This window comes from Alexandromys fortis, unplaced genomic scaffold, assembly GCF_014885135.2.
Source record: "Alexandromys fortis isolate MF-2015 unplaced genomic scaffold, M_Fortis_MF-2015_v1.1 scaffold_115, whole genome shotgun sequence".
Classification (NCBI taxonomy): domain Eukaryota; kingdom Metazoa; phylum Chordata; class Mammalia; order Rodentia; family Cricetidae; genus Alexandromys; species Alexandromys fortis.
Genome location: NW_026067989.1, coordinates 1,346,111 through 1,364,050, shown reverse-complemented (window position 1 = coordinate 1,364,050; position 17,940 = coordinate 1,346,111). Strand labels below are relative to the sequence as shown.

Genomic DNA, 17,940 nt, shown 5'->3' with positions numbered 1-17,940 from the left:
AACCTAACCCCTGTGTCTTCTCTCCCTAAAGCTTTACTTTCTACCAACAGCATGTACAGAAGCAATGACCAATCACAGTGCTTGTGGAGAAACTGAGGCAGGGATTCTACGGCCATAGAGTCATCGTCGTTTGGGGCTCTTAGAAAACGACATTTTAGGAGTGGACGGTGGTGGCGCACGCCTTTAATCCCAGCACTCGGGTGGCAGAGGCAGGCAGATCTCTGCGTACAAGGCCGGCCTGATCTACAGAGCGAGTTCTAGGACAACCACAGTTGTTACACAGAGAAACCCTGTCTAGAGAAACAAGACAAACAAACAAACAAATTAGAAAACATTTTAGAGGCTGGAGAGACTCAGTGGGCGAATGCGTGCTGTGAAAGCATGAGGGCCTTGAGTTCAGTTCCCAGCATGCATGAGAGCAATCCAGGCGCCACCTGTAATCCCAGCACTGTAGAGACAAAGACAAGCAGATCCCCAAGATTTCCTCACCGCCAGTCTAGCCAGAGCAGCGAGCTCAGGGTCAGACACAGAACTTGTCTCCAAGAATGAGGTCCCGAGCAACAGATGAAGATGCCTGATATCAGACTTTCACCACCCCCTGCCCTCGCCACGACACAGAGAGAGAGACACACGGAGAATTTCATTTCAAAGAGACTGCCTCTGGCGCAGGCTCAGAGGCATAATTTTAAGAAATACTGTTAAAATGACTATAACCTAAACTTAAGCTGGCATGGGGGATTCATGCCCTTAAACCCAGCACTCAAGAGGCAAGAGCAGGCGGATCTCTGCGAGTTCAACGCCAGCCTGTTATACATAACAAACGGACAGCCATATAATAAGACTCTGACAAAATAAAAAGCACCACAATGCAAAATTATTTCACTTCAACCTGGTTTTGAAGAGCGTGTATTGGGCTGGTGAGAGGGCTCAGGGTAAGAGTGTTTGTCATGCAAGTCTGACTACCTGAGTTTGACCCCTGGAATCCACCGCAGACAGGGAGAACCAACTCTATTGAGTTGGTACATGGTGGTGTGTGCATCCCTCCTCTGAATAGGTTTTGGGTTTGTATTTTTTTTTTTTTATTTTCCAAGAGTGAGTGTGTTGGAGCTAATATTTGGAATACCACTGGATCAATTTCCTGGATTGCCAGAAGATTTTCTTGAGACAGAACCTCATGGTCCCATCACTTGGAATCAAATGTCACAGGATGGATGTAACTCTGCTATGTGGTTTGTACAAGGACGGTATCTCATACAGTCTAGGGAGTGGCCTTCCCTAACAAAATGACACACAGCCCACCTCAATTTCCTTTGTTCTTTCTGGATCTTCCACCTCAGTTCTTTCATTCATTCAAGAAAATACCATCTGGAGAGGAATGTTTGCGGATAAAGCCCTATCCTCCCTGCTCTCACCCCTGTATAACTTGTCTTTAGACCGGGGGGCTGGTGCTTTGTGTGAAGTTACATGGGTTTAAATAAAGCATTTGCCCTGTTGTTCACGGGTTGTGCAATTCTCTGGGTTACACCCATCGCCACCTCAGCCTGGCCATGTGGGGAAGAGCAGCCCGCGGCCACAGGGATTCGAACCACAATCCATCTGCCTAGGCGGAGTCGACTCGGAAAAAGCGGTGGCGTGGAGAGCAGCGGCCCTGAGTGGGCGGGGCCGACAGGCGACCTCCCTAGATGGGCGGGGCGTTAGAGACCCGCCCCCGCGCAGAGCAGAGAGCTGCGCTGCGCGGCTCCGCCCCTCTTCGGCCCCGCCCCCCGCGGCTCCCCGCAGCTCCTCCCCTCTCCCATTGGCTGAGACGTAGGCCCTCCCTTTTACCCAATGGCCGCCGCCGCTGAGCGGCAGTCTGCGACTCGATTGGACAGCTGCCGTTAGAGTGGCGGCTAGTGGACCAATGGGAAGAGGCGGCTCGATGAATGGCTGGTCCGGGTGGGGAAGGCAGGAGGCGGCGATCCCGGCGGAGGGGGCCGTTCGCCAGCTCCGAGGCAGAAAGTGCCACGACTCCACACGCGCGCACGCAGCCAGCGAGCGGCCGGAGCGGACGGCGGACGGGGCGGACGGCGCCGGGGTCGCGGTGTGTGCAGCTGCTCAGGGGTGGCTTCTCGGCGGAGGCTCGGCCGGCTCCTCTCTCGCGGTTCCGCGGCGGCGGCGGCGGCTGCTCTTGCCCTCTCGCTCTCCCTCTCGCGTCTCCCGCTGCAGGTAAGAAACTTGGCCGGGCCCTGCAGCCGCGGCGGCGGTGGAGGCGCGCGGGCCGGGCCGTCGGTGCGCCGGGCCGGTCGCGCCGCGCCGCGAGTGACACGTCTCCTTGGCGGCCCCTCCCCCGGCGGCGCCGGCCCGCCCGCCCTGGCGGTGGCCGCGGCCCCTCGGGTGGGACGGAGCTGCGTGTGCCAGGCCGAGCCCGTGCAGGGGCGTCGGCCGAGCGCGCCCCTCGGGTTAGACCCCCTGGCCGGTCGGCCGGCTGGGAGCTGCGGTGGCCCCGCGGCGCGACGTGGCGACCCCTCCCTCCTGGCCCGGCCGTCGGGCCGGCCCGCGCGCTGCGAAGTTGGGCTAAGAAAGTTGGCGGCGGGGCGGGGCGGCGCACAGCTGGCGAAGGAAGGGGTTAAGTTTCGGGAAGCCACCGGATGACGTTGCCGGGCCGGAGTCCGGGCCGGAGGGGGTTGGGGGGGCGGAAGGCGGTGGGCCGGCCTGGGACGAGGGCTGAGACCCGATGGGCGACGTGGGGCCCAGAGCCCAGTGCTGCGGGCCGCGGCCACCGGACACGTCGGCGGCCCCGACGGGGCGGGCGGGGGCCATGGGGTTCGCCTCGGGTGCAGTCCGGGACTGGCCTTAGCAACTTCCCGGAGTGCGGGATGAGGTTCCCTGCTCCCCCTGGCGGCGGGGCCGTAGCACCGTTTCCCGGCGGGGCCGCGCGGAGCCCGGCGCGAGGGTGCCGGACCCCGCCGGAGTTGGGGCCACCCGGGGTCCTGCCTGGCCTCTCCCTCCCGCGGCCACGATGAATGGACCCGTGGTGCCAGGCCCGAGCGGAAGCAGACACCTCCGGCCAGGCCGGCCAAGCGCGCTGGCACTGGGCCCGCCGTCTGTCCCGGCCCGCCTGGCTTCCCGGCTGTGCCCGGGGCAGAGGCCAGCCGGCCCGCGCTTCCAGCGGTATGGGATGCTATAGGGTCTCCTGCCCGTACTGTAAGCCACCAGCTGGAGTTCTGTTGGTGTCACTCTTCGTGGACGGTAGTCAACCAAGTGTTTTCGCTCAAACGTTTCCCATTTCCCCATCTGAATAAACAAGGTTCCTGTTTGTCCCTCAAACTGAGACCTAGCACACGTAGGGAGTAGCCAGCTGGTATTGACTGTTCTTGTGGGATGTGTGTTGAGGGACGTGGGAGACGGAGGGAAACAAGGTGGTGCCTGGCTCACTCTGTGGACCACGCAGGGCTGCTGAAGTCACACACCTGGATTCCACCCCTCTTGACCACCTGAGGCTCATGTCTCCTAACCTCTGAACCTGGGTTTCCTTATCTCTAGCCTGAAGATAGTACCACCCACTCCATCCCTGGGGTTGGGGAACTGGGCAGGAAGTGTGGGACCTTGTGCTAAACAGAGAGCAGTTTGGTAATAACTCCTGAGGTCAGAGGTCAGGACTGGGAAACACCAAGGAAATGAAACTTTGGAGGATCCTGGAGCCTCCCACATATTCTGTTTGCTAAGTTGGTCTTCTGGTGGGGGTGAGGGGTCCTGAGTGGAATCTTGTGTACAGTCTCACGTTGTAGGCCGAAGTCCATACACTGGACACGGCCTTTTACAATCGAGTATGCCCTCACCGGTCACACCACTTCTTACCTTTCCCCAACTGTTCTTGTTTGTCTTAACTTCCTGCACCCAGAGAAATTTCTGTGATCCATGCTGCCTGCCTGAGAGCTGTCTTAATGTGTTAGTGAACTTTGCAAGGTCAGCCCACTATGGTCTGCCAGCCTGTTTCTCTTGAGAAGCAGCTTCCTGTTCTGAGGGCCTGAGATGCCACTTCCCTTCTGTTTGAGTGCAGGAGAGGTCAGGGCAGACCTCTCAGTCAGTTTTCCACTTAGAGGCCAGGGCAAGCTTGGATTGTCGGGCTCCTGGGCGCGTTGAGTCCTGGAGAAGGCCAAGATTGGGGGACGAAGGCAAGAAGGGAGCTTGAGGTTTGGAATCAGCAAGTTTGTGTGAAGTCGTGGCATGTTAGAACTCTTGGATTTCGTGTATAGGACTTGAACTCTGACCTTCTACCGTGTCTAAGGAGTTAGAGTGATATTGTAATATATGGATTTTTTGTTGTTGTTGATAGGAAACATTCTTCTTTCTTCCTCTTGCCTGCCCTCTCCTTTTCTTCTCTTTCCTCTTCCTCTCATCCTTCCCTCCTCCCTCCTTCCTCCTCTCCTTCCTTTTTTACAGTTTTCAGAACAGAGTCTCAGTCCCAATTGCCATGTCAGCTTAGACTGACCTTGAACTCCTGGTCCTCTTGCCTCTACCTCTTAAGTGCAGAGATTACAGGTGTGCACCCCAACACCCGGCTTGATGGGAGAGTTTTAAATACATCCTGAATCGAGTCACATTTGAGCAATTAAGCTCTTTGCTGAAATGAGCCTTAACTCTACATGCTACAATAATTATAGAGCACCAAACTCAGTTTAAATGGTTGCATGCAAATGATTTAATTGGAATATTGGATTATTGTGTAGCAGGGATACCTTTTAAAAGCACAGGAGCCCAGATCCTTGCTTGTGCCTTTATCACGAGGGCTTTAACTGATAGACACATGACAGACAGATCGAGCCAACAGTGCTTGCCCAAATCTTTTTTCCAGAAGGGGAAATGTCCCTTGTGGGACATTTATACATCCCAGGTTGTTCCTTTATACATCCCACGTCTGCAGTGGTGAAGGCCTTGTAAGCCCCTTTCCACTGAGTAGTATAAACATGGGCTATCTGGCTCCTGGAAGAGGCCAAGATCGGGGCTCTTAAGAATTTTGAAGCCCAGGGTGTCCGTAGTTCATACCGATGAGAGAGACTACCGTCTCATGGTTTAAGTATCTGAATCCAACTTTAAAAGGCTTGCAATTCAGAATCAGATACCACACTGCTGTGGTTGTAGGCATCATGTAGACCCATGTTTAGGGTAGGTGTGGGTGTCACCCATTCAGTAGATGAGAACCTGGAAGCCCAGAGGATAAGAAGGCTTTGGGACCTGTTCCTGTTGCCAGCTGCTAAGTGACATCATTTCTGCTTTTGAACAGGACCACATAATTCTATCCTGCTGGGACAGTAATTACCCAAGAGAGGATACAGAACAACTAGAAGATTAAAATGAGTTTCAGTGGCAAGGTGTAGAGACATTGAAAATTTGTCAGTCCAGAAAGGCACTTGGCATTTCATTCCTTTATGAATAGTCTTTGCTCTAGGCTTTCAAACTCTGTACATACAAATGCATGACACATGAATTTGTGTAATGATGCTGTAGTTCACAACAGCATTGTCCGTACCATCATGTATGGCTGGAGCCACTTACAGCTGTGTAAGTTTAAAGGATGTAAGTTAAGGGGCAGTAACATTCTAACATTACATTTCTTAGTCAATTTGCAAGTGCTGAGTAGTTGCTTATAGAGTTATGTCATTCCCATCGTCTTGGCAAGTTTGACCAGACAGCACCAGGCCAAGGTAGCTGTTTTCTAAAGGTTCAAGTCCCTGTTCCTCCTGATCACATGGAAACATAATAATGTTGAACCAGGTGAAATGTTCCGTTTGTCTGTCAGAACAGACGACTGATAGCAGTTTGCTCACCCAGCTCAGTAAATTGTGACCTTTGGGAAACATTAGTCTTGGGGGCTGGAGAGTTGAGAGCTTTTGATGTTCCTAACAGCACCAACATTGTGGATCATAACTGCTCATTTCTCTAGCTCCAGGGGATCTGACATCTACTTCTAGTCTCTACAGACAGCAGACATGTACATGATTCACATACATACATGCAGGCAATCATATATAAAATAAAAATAAATCTTAAAGAAAGAAGCCCATTCTCAATTCTATGTGCATATGAGGGAAGGGAGTGCATAGGGCAGGGGGGACAGGCATTTTTACCTAAACTAACAGCATGAAGATGGCCAAATGTACCAAATGCAGAAAAAATAAGTAGGCATTAGATGGAAAGTATGCAGCTTGTAAGGAAAGTAAATATTTAATTCTAAGTGAGAAAGCCTGGGCGATGGAGTCTGCTTAGCGTTATAGAATATTAACTCGGAGGCTTCCTAGGAGATTGTTTTCTTAGGCAGGCGAATTCTGAATGAGTCTCCTGAAACAAGCAGGCACACACCCAAGTTTAAAACCAGACTCACCTTCTGCTTTTCTTTTAAATTTTAGTAATACATATCTCTCAACTTTTTGAAATGAACAGCAACTTTATAAAGGGTGCTATATAAATGATGTGTTTCCTGGTTGTTTAGACTGGTCCCCAGCACTCTTGCATTCCGGCATGTGGAGTTCTCTCTGGCTGATAGAAGTTATTTCCTGAGCACTACAGAGACTGCTTGCAGGGCCTATTATACTCTGTATGACTTTGCAAGCTCTTTGGGACTTGGGAAGACTTTTTGAATTCTTGGTTGTACTCATGTCAGTGCTCGGTAGATTGACAAGTTCAAAAGAAACCAACAGTGATGGGCAAGTCGTTATTTTCTGGCTGGTCAGTGAGAAGGTCCACTGAGATGGTTCCGGAATTGATCAGCTTTATTTATAGTGACAAGGAGCATCACCTGACTCAGAAGTTGGATTAAACAACCCTCCTGAATTCAAACCTTTAATTCTGTGCCTTAAGCCTAGACAGGCTGGGAGCCAACAAGGCCTTTGTTAGTGTCTCCAGACTCCAAGCCAGTGAGTGCCCTGTGTGCATTTATTTCTTAGAACAAAAATGACATCTATTTGGCCAATCCCTTGTTACTAAACAACAAAACCAACCTTTTGAAAATAAAGGTTTTTTTTTTCATTAAATTTTAGGTTTTTAAAGTTTTTACAAGAAAAGTGAGAATTTGGTTTGCTTCTTGCCATTTGTGAGCCTTCTGTGCAGCTCTGCCCTGAAGTGTGGCATGTGTCTGGAAGTCCTTGAGGGCCTGTGGGCTGAGTGGGGTCTAATCCCAGGAACAGGGAGCACAACTGCTTTTTCTTGGGCTTCAGTGTACCTTCCCTGTAAAATGAGAGCTGACTAGGAGGTTACATCTCTCAAGCCATGAGCCTTGGTTTATCTCTGATCCTTGTTCTCTCTCCTTGCAAATCCTATCAGCTCTAGTTTCTAAGTGGAGCCCAAGTTCGGCCCTTCTCACCAACTCTGCTGGCTCCACTGTCCTTGGGTCACTTTCACCTCTAGCCTGTTTTATTTAGTCTTTGAAGTGGTTTCCCAGCTGTAACTTCACCCCTGCCCTCTAGATAATTGCTACAGTTGATGGCATCACCACTCTGTCTGTTTCTTGGTCTGTCTTGCCTGTGGTCTCCTGGGCTCCAGTTATCTTGGGCCTTACTCCTGCCTCTTTCTTTCCCACTTCTTCAGCCACACTGGCCACTTCTTTAGTCCTCAGGCTTGTGTCTGCGGTAGGGCTTGGCATGTGTCTTTCTACCTGGGGGAGCTTTTCCCAGATAGATTACACGGTTGCTCCTCCACCTTCCTCACATCTGTTGATCATCTTATTTAAAGTGGCAGACACCCTCCCATCCTGTCCAACCTGTGTATAGCTTTCTCCTCATTCCTGCCACTTGATATGTCCTATGTTTGACCTGCCTGTCATTGTCTCCACCGGAGGATGAACTCTGTCAACACACGGTTATTATCTGATTCCTTTTCCTAGGTCTAGAACAGTGATGGCACCTAGCAGATGTCCATGCTCACTAGGCTAATGAAGAGGCTTTTCTAGTGCAAGACCATAATCATTTAACTTAAAGTAGTCTGAATTGCTGGAGCATAAAATAGAAACACAAAACATCCTAGAGCCAATGGGAGTGAGTTTTGGATTCCCTCCAGCCCAGCTCCAGTTGAGAAATTGACAAGAACGTTGAATGGTACTGTCACACTGGTCAGCCCTTTGCTGCCTGTGAAGCCGGAGGTGTAAAGGAGCCTTGGGGCAGGGGCGTGGGCTTGGATGCTGGCTCTGTCCTGGACTCTTGGTTCTGCAGGACAGTTTCACAACTCTGGACTGAGCTTGTGTCTTCACTGCTGCTCTGGTCCCAGGAGGAGTATTAGCAGGGATCACCCACGTTTCCCATGGTACAGAAGGTCCTGGGTCAGGCCTGCAGAGGAGCTAGTCTGTCTAGGAAACCAAATGTTATTTTTGGTTCGAACAGTGTGGTGGCTTTTTCTAAAATGAGTTGAATTTTGTGCTTGGAGAATAAAAGTGTGCCATGGTGGCAGGGGGGAGAATTACTGTCTTGTAGTTGGTTGGCGTGGCGTTTTCCTTTCTCTTGGTCAGACTTTTTGTCAGGCTAAGGAGTGAGAGGAGGTTTTGGCTTCCCACATGGCAGTGTCTCCTCTGAGGAACTTTTCATGGAAGCTAGCTGAGGTGAAGGAAACTTGGCTGAGGCAAGGTGGCCTGCTCGGTAAGATCAGAGTCCAGACCCTTTCCTTCTTTCTCTTCTACTTTTCTACTGTAGGCAAAGCACTGGCAAGTGTGTCTGGAGTTCCTGTCCTTTGTGGTGAGTGAGAACATGGGAATGAGTTATCTTGTGTAGAAGGGCGAAAGACCCTTGTCCATACCCAGGCAGTATGTTTCTAGAACTTCTCATATAATACAGTTCATCTGTGTTAAAGCCAACCTTGTTTTCCATGAAGACTGTTCCTGGATAGGAATTAGACATAGGTTTATTTCTGTTGGCTATATTATTTCCTGTAGTTAATGTTCGTTTGTAGTTAGAAAGTCACTTCATAGTAATCACAGTGATTGAGAAAAGGAAGGAGACGAAGAGTAAATGAATTATTAAAACCCTTAATGAAAAGTCTTATTAGTGGCGTGCCGAGGGACTTCTCAAAGATGTGTCCCTTTGAAGCCCAGCTACTCCTCATCATTATAAGTGACTTCCCAGGTAAGTTGGATGATCTAGGGCCACCTTTTGTACTATTTCCTTTTTTCTCCCTCAAGACAAGGTTTCTCTGTAGCTTTGGGGCCTGTCCTGGAACTAGCTCTAGTAGACCAGGCTGGCCTCGAACTCACAGAGATCCGCCAGCCTCTGCCTCCTGAGTACTGGGATTAAAGGCATGTACCACCACCACCTGGCTACTATTTCCATTTTTAAAGACAGGAAGAGAACAGAATATTAACAATGCTAATGAGAAGCCCTGGCCACTTTGGGAAGGGGACACCCTCCTTGACTGAGGTCCCATTAATTTCTCTCTGGAGAGAACAATGTCCTATATGCTTGTTAGAGCTGGAAGGTGAGGGTACACTGTATGACAATCCTTAAAGGGTGCCCCCGTTCTTCAGGATGCAAGTTGTGCGTATTTTTAATTCTTTACCGAAATGAATGTGTATACTTGAGTCCTGGTAAAATACACTTATTTAAACTGCACACCCTTGTTTAACTCGTTCTTTTTGTATTCCTGTGTCCCTTTATTGCCTTCTTCAAGGATACCTGCTTTCCTGTTCATAACATCACAATCTCTTTGCTGGTGTCTGAACATAATGGAAGTGGATCACGTGACATATGCTCATTTGTCATTCCCTTGGTGTGTATGTAAGATTCATCCATGTGGTTGAGATAGCTGTGGTCCGCTTATTTGCTCTTGTATCTTCCAGTGTGTGACTGTAACACAGTATCTGGCTAGCTTCCAGGGAGGAGCTGTTGTGGATAAATAACCCTGGCATAATTGGTCTCGCCCTGACTTTTGGTTAGCATGCACACATATTTCTATTGGGTCTGCTATCTAAATCTGGAATTGTAGGCTATAAAGAGGCATATGCTCAGCTATAGAGAAAAGTGCCAGGCTTTTCTTTCAAAGTGCTTGTAGTAATTTATACTCTCACCACAGTATTTGAGAGCTTGGGGTGTATTATAAAATGGCTGACTTAAAAAAAAGCTAAAGTGAAGTTTGAATCACATTGATAATAAAAAGAGTTAATTCCCACATGCTAGAAGAAGGTCTGTGTTATTGGGGGTGGGACTGTCGGGCCAGTAGGATTTGTTGGTCAGGGCGGGCTGTGGAGTGAGGGCCAGACCACTGACGTTCTTCGCAGCAAAGCCAAGCGGGAAAGCAGTGGGCAGTGAAGGCAGAAGCTGAGCAGTCCTTCCTGGATGAGCCTTCTACCTGTGGATTTTATAAAAATGAAGTTATAGACATTTCTAGTTAGGATACTGGTCTGCCTCCACGAGTTGGTGCTAGGGGGATATCCCTCCAGGATTTCCTATTCCTCTACCTCCTAACCTGCTGTGGAATACAGTGCTTCCCTATCTGTGAGGGGTACTTCCCTAGATCCCCACTAGATGCCTAAAACTGCAGGTAGCCAAACCCTCAATATATACTTTGTTTTGCCTTTAAATACTTAGGATAATCTTGAATTTACAAATTAGGTAGGCACTGCGAAATTAAGAAGAAAAACAAATGAAGTTTAAGAATTGTAACAATATACGGTAGTAAAAGTTATCTGATTGTCCTACATAAATCACTCTACACTGAACCCACATTTCTGGTAAGAAGGTGAGGTTAGCCATGCTTACATGGTGGTAATGGTAAGTCCAGTGACTGTCGGGGGTTATTGAACCCTCCAGAAGTAAAGCTGTGGACTGGGATGTGCTTTCCCTGGCCCAGCTGGCCTTCTTGTCATGTAGCAGTAGTCTTTCTTTAAACCTAAGATGCAGTGAGCTGGGATTGGCTTAGCTGAGAGTGGCAGCAGCGGCAGATGTCATGGCAGGGGCACTGGGTTTTTGGCAATAGAGGTTGTCTTGATCAGTCTTCTGATTTGGATAGACTCTAAATAAAAGATGTAAAAATGCCTTTGGAAAAGCATAGGATAGCTCAGAAGATTCCAAGGAAGTCAAACATAGCCCTGTAGAGCTTTTAGCAAACTGAACAAACTGTAGTATTTCCAGGGTCAAAGGGTAGAGGTCTGTGTGGGCAACATGCTAGAAAGTGATCCTTTAAGAGCTGGTATCACCAAGGGCAATGGAACCTCCAGGGGAAGACAGGGGCATTAAACACTTCTGTGGCTGGAGTGTAGTTTAATGGTTGGTTCCTGCTTAGCATTGAGGAGGCCTTGGATTCCAGACTCAGTTCCGTGGAAAAGAAACCAAAACAAACAAAAAAACAGAACATTTTTCCTACTGTAGAACTACTAGGGTAGGGGGAACACAGCCTGAATGTGGGCGTCACAAGTTGTCCCTCGTGAAGGTCATAGGACATGCTAGGAAGTTTAAGATTCTGTGCTTGGGAGGTGACTGAACAGTGCTCCTGGGCTAGTCCTTGACTATTTGAAGGACTGCACCTATTTCCTGGACTTGGAGAATCCCCAAGGCATGATTATAACAGGAACATGGACAGTGGATGGTTATGAAACACAAAAAATAAACACAAAGGTTGCAAAGTGCTGTGGATGAAGAACAGCTCTGTGAGCATGAGGTAGAGTTGTTGACCCGGTTTAAACACCACCGCCTGCTGAGCTGAAAGTAATAGAAAGGGTTTAAAATATCTACAAGTGATAGAAACTGTACAGTGATCTAGCACATTTGAAAGGGACTAAGTACAACTTAGAGGGATAAATAGTCCAATAATTGTAATAAAAACACAACAGGTGGGTCCAGTAGTAGGTTAGACGGGACTGATCAGAACTGGAATGTAAGGTAGAGCAGAAGAAAGGATGCACAATTCACTATGAAGACAGGTGCTTTGTGGGAGCAGTGGAGAACCAAGGGGAACAAACTGAGACGTGTGTCGAGTTATAGTTCCAGAGGGGGGAGAAAGAACCAGTGTTCGAAGAGATAGTAGCTGAAAATCTTACATAATAGGTGAGATACCCATCTTTTTAAAGATCCCAACAACACAAACAGAATAAAAGTAAATCTACATGGAGATAATTCATGATGTATCTAGAGAAGAATTCAGCAGTGGGAGAAACTGTTTTATATATTTTTATTTTACTTTATTTTTATTTTATGTGGATTGGTGTTTTGCCTACATTTATGTCTGTGTGATGGTAGGGTGTTGAATCCCCTCAAACTACAGTTACAGACTTTAGTGAGCTGCTATCTGGGTGCTGGGAATTGAACCCAGGTCCTCTGGAAGAGCAGCCAGTGCTCTTAACCACTGAGCCATCTCTCCAGTCCCTGTGGGGCTGGGGGAAGGACTATTTTAAGGCAGAAGCAAATTTTTAGTAGCAGATCATCAGGAAACTCTAGGGTGTTCCTGGAAGAAAAGTAAGGCCAGGAGGAGAAGAGTGAAAAGTGAAGAAGGTGCTTAATATTTGGATAATTTTTTAATAATGCCATATGTTGATGAGACTGAAAAACTGTAAGAGCAAACGCATAAAAACAATATCTAGGGAGAGTGAAGGAATTAGTGGGACAGAATAAAAATTTTGTTTAACTTTTATGATCACTGAATATTGACACCCCCCCCCCCCCCCCCCCCCCCCCGCCGCCAAAGGTTACTGCTAAAGAATTAAAGAGTGGGTTAGTTCTTTAATACTAGAAGGGGAAACAAAACATTCAAAAGTAATCAAGGATAAAGACAAAAAGCAGCCCAGGACAGATGGGAGACTAATGTTAGAGAAAACACAGGTTTAAACCCAGTGCATTCGCATTCATATTAAATGCCAATTACCTAAATACTCCAGTAAAAGCCAAAGACACTGCTCATGCTGCATTCTAAAAATACAGCTGTTGTACTGTCATAGGTAGAATGGATGGAGAAAGCCAGTTTACATGTGCTGGTGCTGTATGCTGGCCTAGGGCAGCCTGGGCTATATAGAAAAGCTCTCATCTTAAAAGCAGAAAGAGGTGGGCAGTGGTGGTGCACACCTTTGGTCCCAGCACTTGGGAAGAAGAGGCAGGCGGATTTCTGTGTGTTCAAGGCCAACCTGGTTTGAGCAAGTTCCAGGACAGCCAGGGGTGTTACACAGAGAGCGGAAAGAAAACTGATGTTGTGTCAGTATTTTGAGAATAGACTTTAAGGCAGAAAAAAAGCACATCGTGATTGCTTAGCAGCGTTTTGGCTGAGATCAAGTGTGAAAGCGTTGTAGAGGGAGGTGAATTAAACAATTTAAGCATTTTTAGCTTAAAAAAGTGTGTGTGTGTGTGTGTGTGTGTGTGTGTGTACACGGTCAGAGGACAACTTGTGGGAGTCAGTTCTCTCCTCCTGCTGTGGGTTCTAGGAATCAAACTTAGGTACCAGTCAGGCTTGCACAACAAATCCTTTACATGCTGAGTCCTTTCTCTGGCCCCATTTTAACTTTCTGAGTTAACATAATCTCAATATATAAAGTAAAATGGTCAGAAGTTTTAGGAAATGGCCTAATTTATAGCCACAATAGAGAAATTTTAGTGATCATATAACTAATGAACAGCTTTAGACAAAACAGTAAATAAAAGATTTGGTCTATATGTGACTGTAAAAAACCCCACAGCCACCTAACACACTTCATAGTATTCAGATGGCTGTGTCAAGGGCAAAAAAACAGTCCAGGACAGGTGGGACACTAATGTTAGACAGAATACTGATTGAAACCCAAGTGTCACTCCAAGTAAATTAGAAATATGAATAAAAAAATAGAAAAATCATCATGTATTTAGAAATTTAAAAGTACCTCTAATGTTTATAAGTCATAAAGTAGGGAAATATAAAATGTTTTGACAGCAATAAAGAAAATGGTACATATTAAATTTATAGTGTGTAGCTGAAACATTTCTGACACATTAATAACTTTAAACACATTCAAAAGGGGAAGAAGGAAATTATTGAGCAAAGCATCTATCTCGATGCAGTTTATGCTAACTAGGATAAAAGAAATTTCTTTAACCTGATAAAAGTCATAGTTAGCCCAACTCGGTCATGAAGTAGTGGAAGGAAAAACAAAGGAGACAGAAAACAAGGAGCAGCAGCCAAGCCGGATTGGCAGCTCTCAGGCAAAACTGTGAACAGGGAACAAGTAAGCAACATGAAGTTTATGGATTGGGACCTCACTGCAGATGGCAGACACTGAAAAGACAAGTGGCGTTTATGAGAAGCTCATGTTAAATCTGTTTTTTAAAAATTAATACCATTGGTGCTTATCTAAAACAGTCAGCTATGTTGGCATACAGCTCTGGCCTGAGCACTCTGAAGGCTGAGGTAGGAAAGATCTTGGGCCACTCTAGGATATGTAGCTAGGCAGTCTTAAAAAATTTAATTTCAATACAGCCAGGCAGTGGTTGGTGCACACCTTTAATCCCAGCACTCGGGAGGCAGAGGCAGGCAGATTTCTGTGAGTTCGAGGCCAGCCTGGTCTACAAAAGCTAGTTCCAGGACAGGGTCCAAAGCTACAGAGAAACCCTGTCTTGAGAAAGAAATATTTAATAGAAAGTGGAGGAAAAAGATACATAGCTTGTTTTTTACAGATTAACATGACAAAACTTTTGCAATTTGTGACAATCCTGATACATTTAAATCAAACTTATCAGTACTAAACTTAGGGAAGAAAGAAAACTGCATGTTCCTGTAATCATGAGGAAATGGATTCCTGCCAAGCATGTAAAGAATGCACATTCCAGTTCTTAAACTTAGAGGAGAGGAAGAACTGGATGTATGTATCCACTCATTCTGCTCTCAGCTAATCTTGTTCCATAGAAACAGTAGGAGGAGGAAATCACCAGTCATCTCATACCTAGGAATGAAAGCCAAACCCAACAGTACATGTAACGACAAAGTGATGTTTGTCCTAGGAATGCAAACTTTGGTGTTGAAAATTAAGTGTATGTCCATTTGCCATACTGACAGGTTACAAGAGTAGAATGATATTATCTTAACAGATACAGAGAAAATATGTGATAAAACTTACCATGCATACTATGGGTAAAACAGCTAGGCATCTGTAGTGTCCCCTTGGACACGAGGAAAGACTGTCGGCAGCCCTTCCCTTTAGCATTGTATCAGAGGTCCCACTCCACAAAAACTAAAGAAAGTAAGATGGGTCAAGATTGGGGGAAAAAAGGAACAAACTGATTTATATGCTTACAGACACAGGAAAGTTAAAAAAAAAAAAACTAAAGGCTTATCACTTAGAATTAGGCAGAGTTGCTTAGGAAAGTAGTAGACGTGACTCATTCACACTTTCCCATGCCAGCAACAGACAGACAACAGAACTTTAGTGACCATTTGCAAGAATATAAAACGGAAGAACCAAGAAACATCTCTCCAGCAACATGCAAAACATTTTTCTCTGTCCAGATAACTGTATTTTTCTCTTTGGATTTATTCATATGAGTGCTGGTTATCGAACACTCTCATAGAATATTTAGTGGTCCTTTCACAGCCAATACCTACTGAGAACTGATATTTGGTCGGATGCCGTGCCAACTGGCCTCTGCTTTCTGGGGATGAATGTCTATTACAGTAAGAAAACTTTTGGACCAATTGTCTATTTTGCAGATCCTTTATCATGCCGTATAGGCCTGTCTTTTTTAATAAAGTGGAAACTGGTAGCTTCTTGAAACCCCCCCAGGATTTAGGTCTTTTTTCAACGACTTTTTTTTTTTTTAAAGGAAACAAAAGCTTGTTAATTCTCTATTTTTTTCCTCAGGCATAGAAATTGAATCCGAAATGGCTGATGATTAAGCAAGGCTTATAATAGAATATATTTCTATTTTTAGTGTCTCAACTCTTTAAAATGAATGCCATTGTTTCTTTAAAGTAGGAAGTTACTTTTATACATGAAATAAGTTATTTCAAAATTCTACTTTTAGTTGCTACATTTTTTTCAGTTACTCTGTTTTTAAAAAAACCAACATTGCTTACATTTTTAGATGAGAGGTTCTGATGCTTCTTTGGAAATAGTACTTAAATGTTGATAAGCCTTGTGCTTCAAAGATAGCAAAGAGGTTGTCAGGGGAAAGTGAGGGGAGTGACAGAGGCCCACCTGAGCCGACTTTGGGATACTGTCGGGTGGGGTTTGGGCAGCTGATGTCATCTTCGGCTTCAGTGTTCAGATGGAACAGGGATTTGAGATAGGAAGTGGGGACTAACACCCAGTGTGTCCTGAACTTTTGAAGGGCTGCACCCTCCACGAAAGGACAGGCAGTTTCCTAGTTAGTAGGAAGAAGAGATGACAGGACAGCCAAACTGTTGGGTCAAAAGCTGAAATTTTTCCATCAGAAGTCCCTGCCACAAGTAACAATCAGCCCACGGCTGGTGACTCCCTCCAAGGCCTGGTTGAAGCAAAGATCAAGTGATTTTAGGGAAGTCCCTAAAGAGCTGCCACCAATAAAGCCCAACAGAAATGCAATCGGAGGTGACTAGTGAAGGTGGAGCAGAAGGCAGGAAAGCTAGCAGAGGTTAAGACGTGCCGTGAAAGAAGTGGGCAGACTTGAGAAGGACAGAACAACTCGAAGACTTCATTAAGGAGCTGTTTGGATCCAGCCTAAGAGAGAGTGGTGAGTGGACCTTAGGTCTGAAGTCTGCCCTAATGGCTGCACAAGAGAATTATTAAGGTCTAATTAGAGGTGATACCTTGAAGGAACACGAGGAACAAGACAGTTGTCAAAGGAATTCAGTGATGATGAGTTTTCTAGAATTGATGTCAATATGATGACTCCTCAAACTTGGAAAACACAGTAAACCTAAATAAGATTAAATACACATATGTATTTTGTGAACTCCTCAGAACTCTGAAAATAGAACTTGAATGTGATAAGAAGGGCTGGGGAGAGCACAAGTTCCTGTGTTCAGACCCTCATATAAAGGTCCACCTGTAACCCCAACATTTGGGAAGCAGAGGCAGGATCTCTGAGCAAGCTGGCTAGTAAGACTAGCCCATCAGTAAGCTCTAGGTTCAACTGAGAGACCCTGCTTCAACAAAGTACTCAAGAATGACACATAAGTCAACTTGGGGCCTCTCTATACATGTAAATATGTTTGTTCACACCTGACATTCACACACGTGTACACACCACACACACATGTGGAAGATGGTGAGAGGTCAAAGGTTGCAGTAGGTTGGTAGCCTGTTTTCGTAGTAACCTTTGCACCAAAGAAAAGCTAGGAGGTAGAATCGGATCTTTGAAGTGGGGAAAGAGAGCCTTTGTATGGGTTCTGTGCAGTCACTCACTCATGAAGACTGAAGGTGAACCAAAGGTCTTCCAGGGATGGAGGGCCATAAAAGCCGAGTAGGAAGCTGTACTTGTCCAGAGAATTGACCGACGGAGTTTTTGGCAAGATCCTAGTGGGATGAAATATAAGAAGCAATGATGAACAAATGACACACTTCTGAGTGGTTAAATGAGCGTTAGCTGTCTGTCAGGGCAGCAGTGACTAGAGAGGTGGTGCAGGGCTCCTGCTGGGTGGACGGCAACAGACTTAAGGCCTTTTAGGTTCTCCTGTTGGAGCAGGGGGTGGAGGAGTGAAACTGTGTTGAATATGTAGGAAAATGTGGGTGAACATCACAGCTAAAAATTTTAAAGGAGCTGAGCATGCTAGTGTGTCCCTCCTTTTTATCCCGGCACTCGGGGGGCAGAGCCAGCTTGGTCTGCCTAGAGAGTTTCAGGCCAGCCAGGGATACATAGTGAGACCCTGTCTCAACAAATATTAAAGGGAACTCATTTTAAAAGAAGTATAATGTTTAACACCCAAGTTATAAAACAAGAAAGAATGGTGCTTGAATAGTCAAACACTGCAAAAGGGATGAGGGTGTAAGCAAAAAGCCACTGTTGTTAATAGGTACCACAACATAAAGAGCACGGACGAGTGCATCGTTCAGAA

General features: G+C 46.4%; 1 protein-coding gene across 4 annotated transcripts in view; it reads left to right on the top strand.

Annotated features, from left to right (window-relative positions):
• Positions 1-1,907: 1,907 nt before the first annotated feature.
• Positions 1,908-17,940, top strand: part of Rrbp1 (ribosome binding protein 1) — a 63,944-nt gene continuing 47,911 nt past the window's right edge. For 2 of the 4 annotated variants that reach the window (XM_050159591.1, XM_050159590.1), the window contains exon 1: positions 2,058-2,205. Coding sequence is in view for 1 of the 4 variants with exons in the window: in XM_050159585.1 (XP_050015542.1) it covers positions 1,923-2,205 (283 nt within the window). In the remaining 3 variants the exon portion in view is untranslated. Of the gene's footprint in view, positions 2,206-17,940 lie in introns of all 4 variants that reach the window. The other 2 variants (XM_050159585.1, XM_050159582.1) reach the window with 2 other exon arrangements.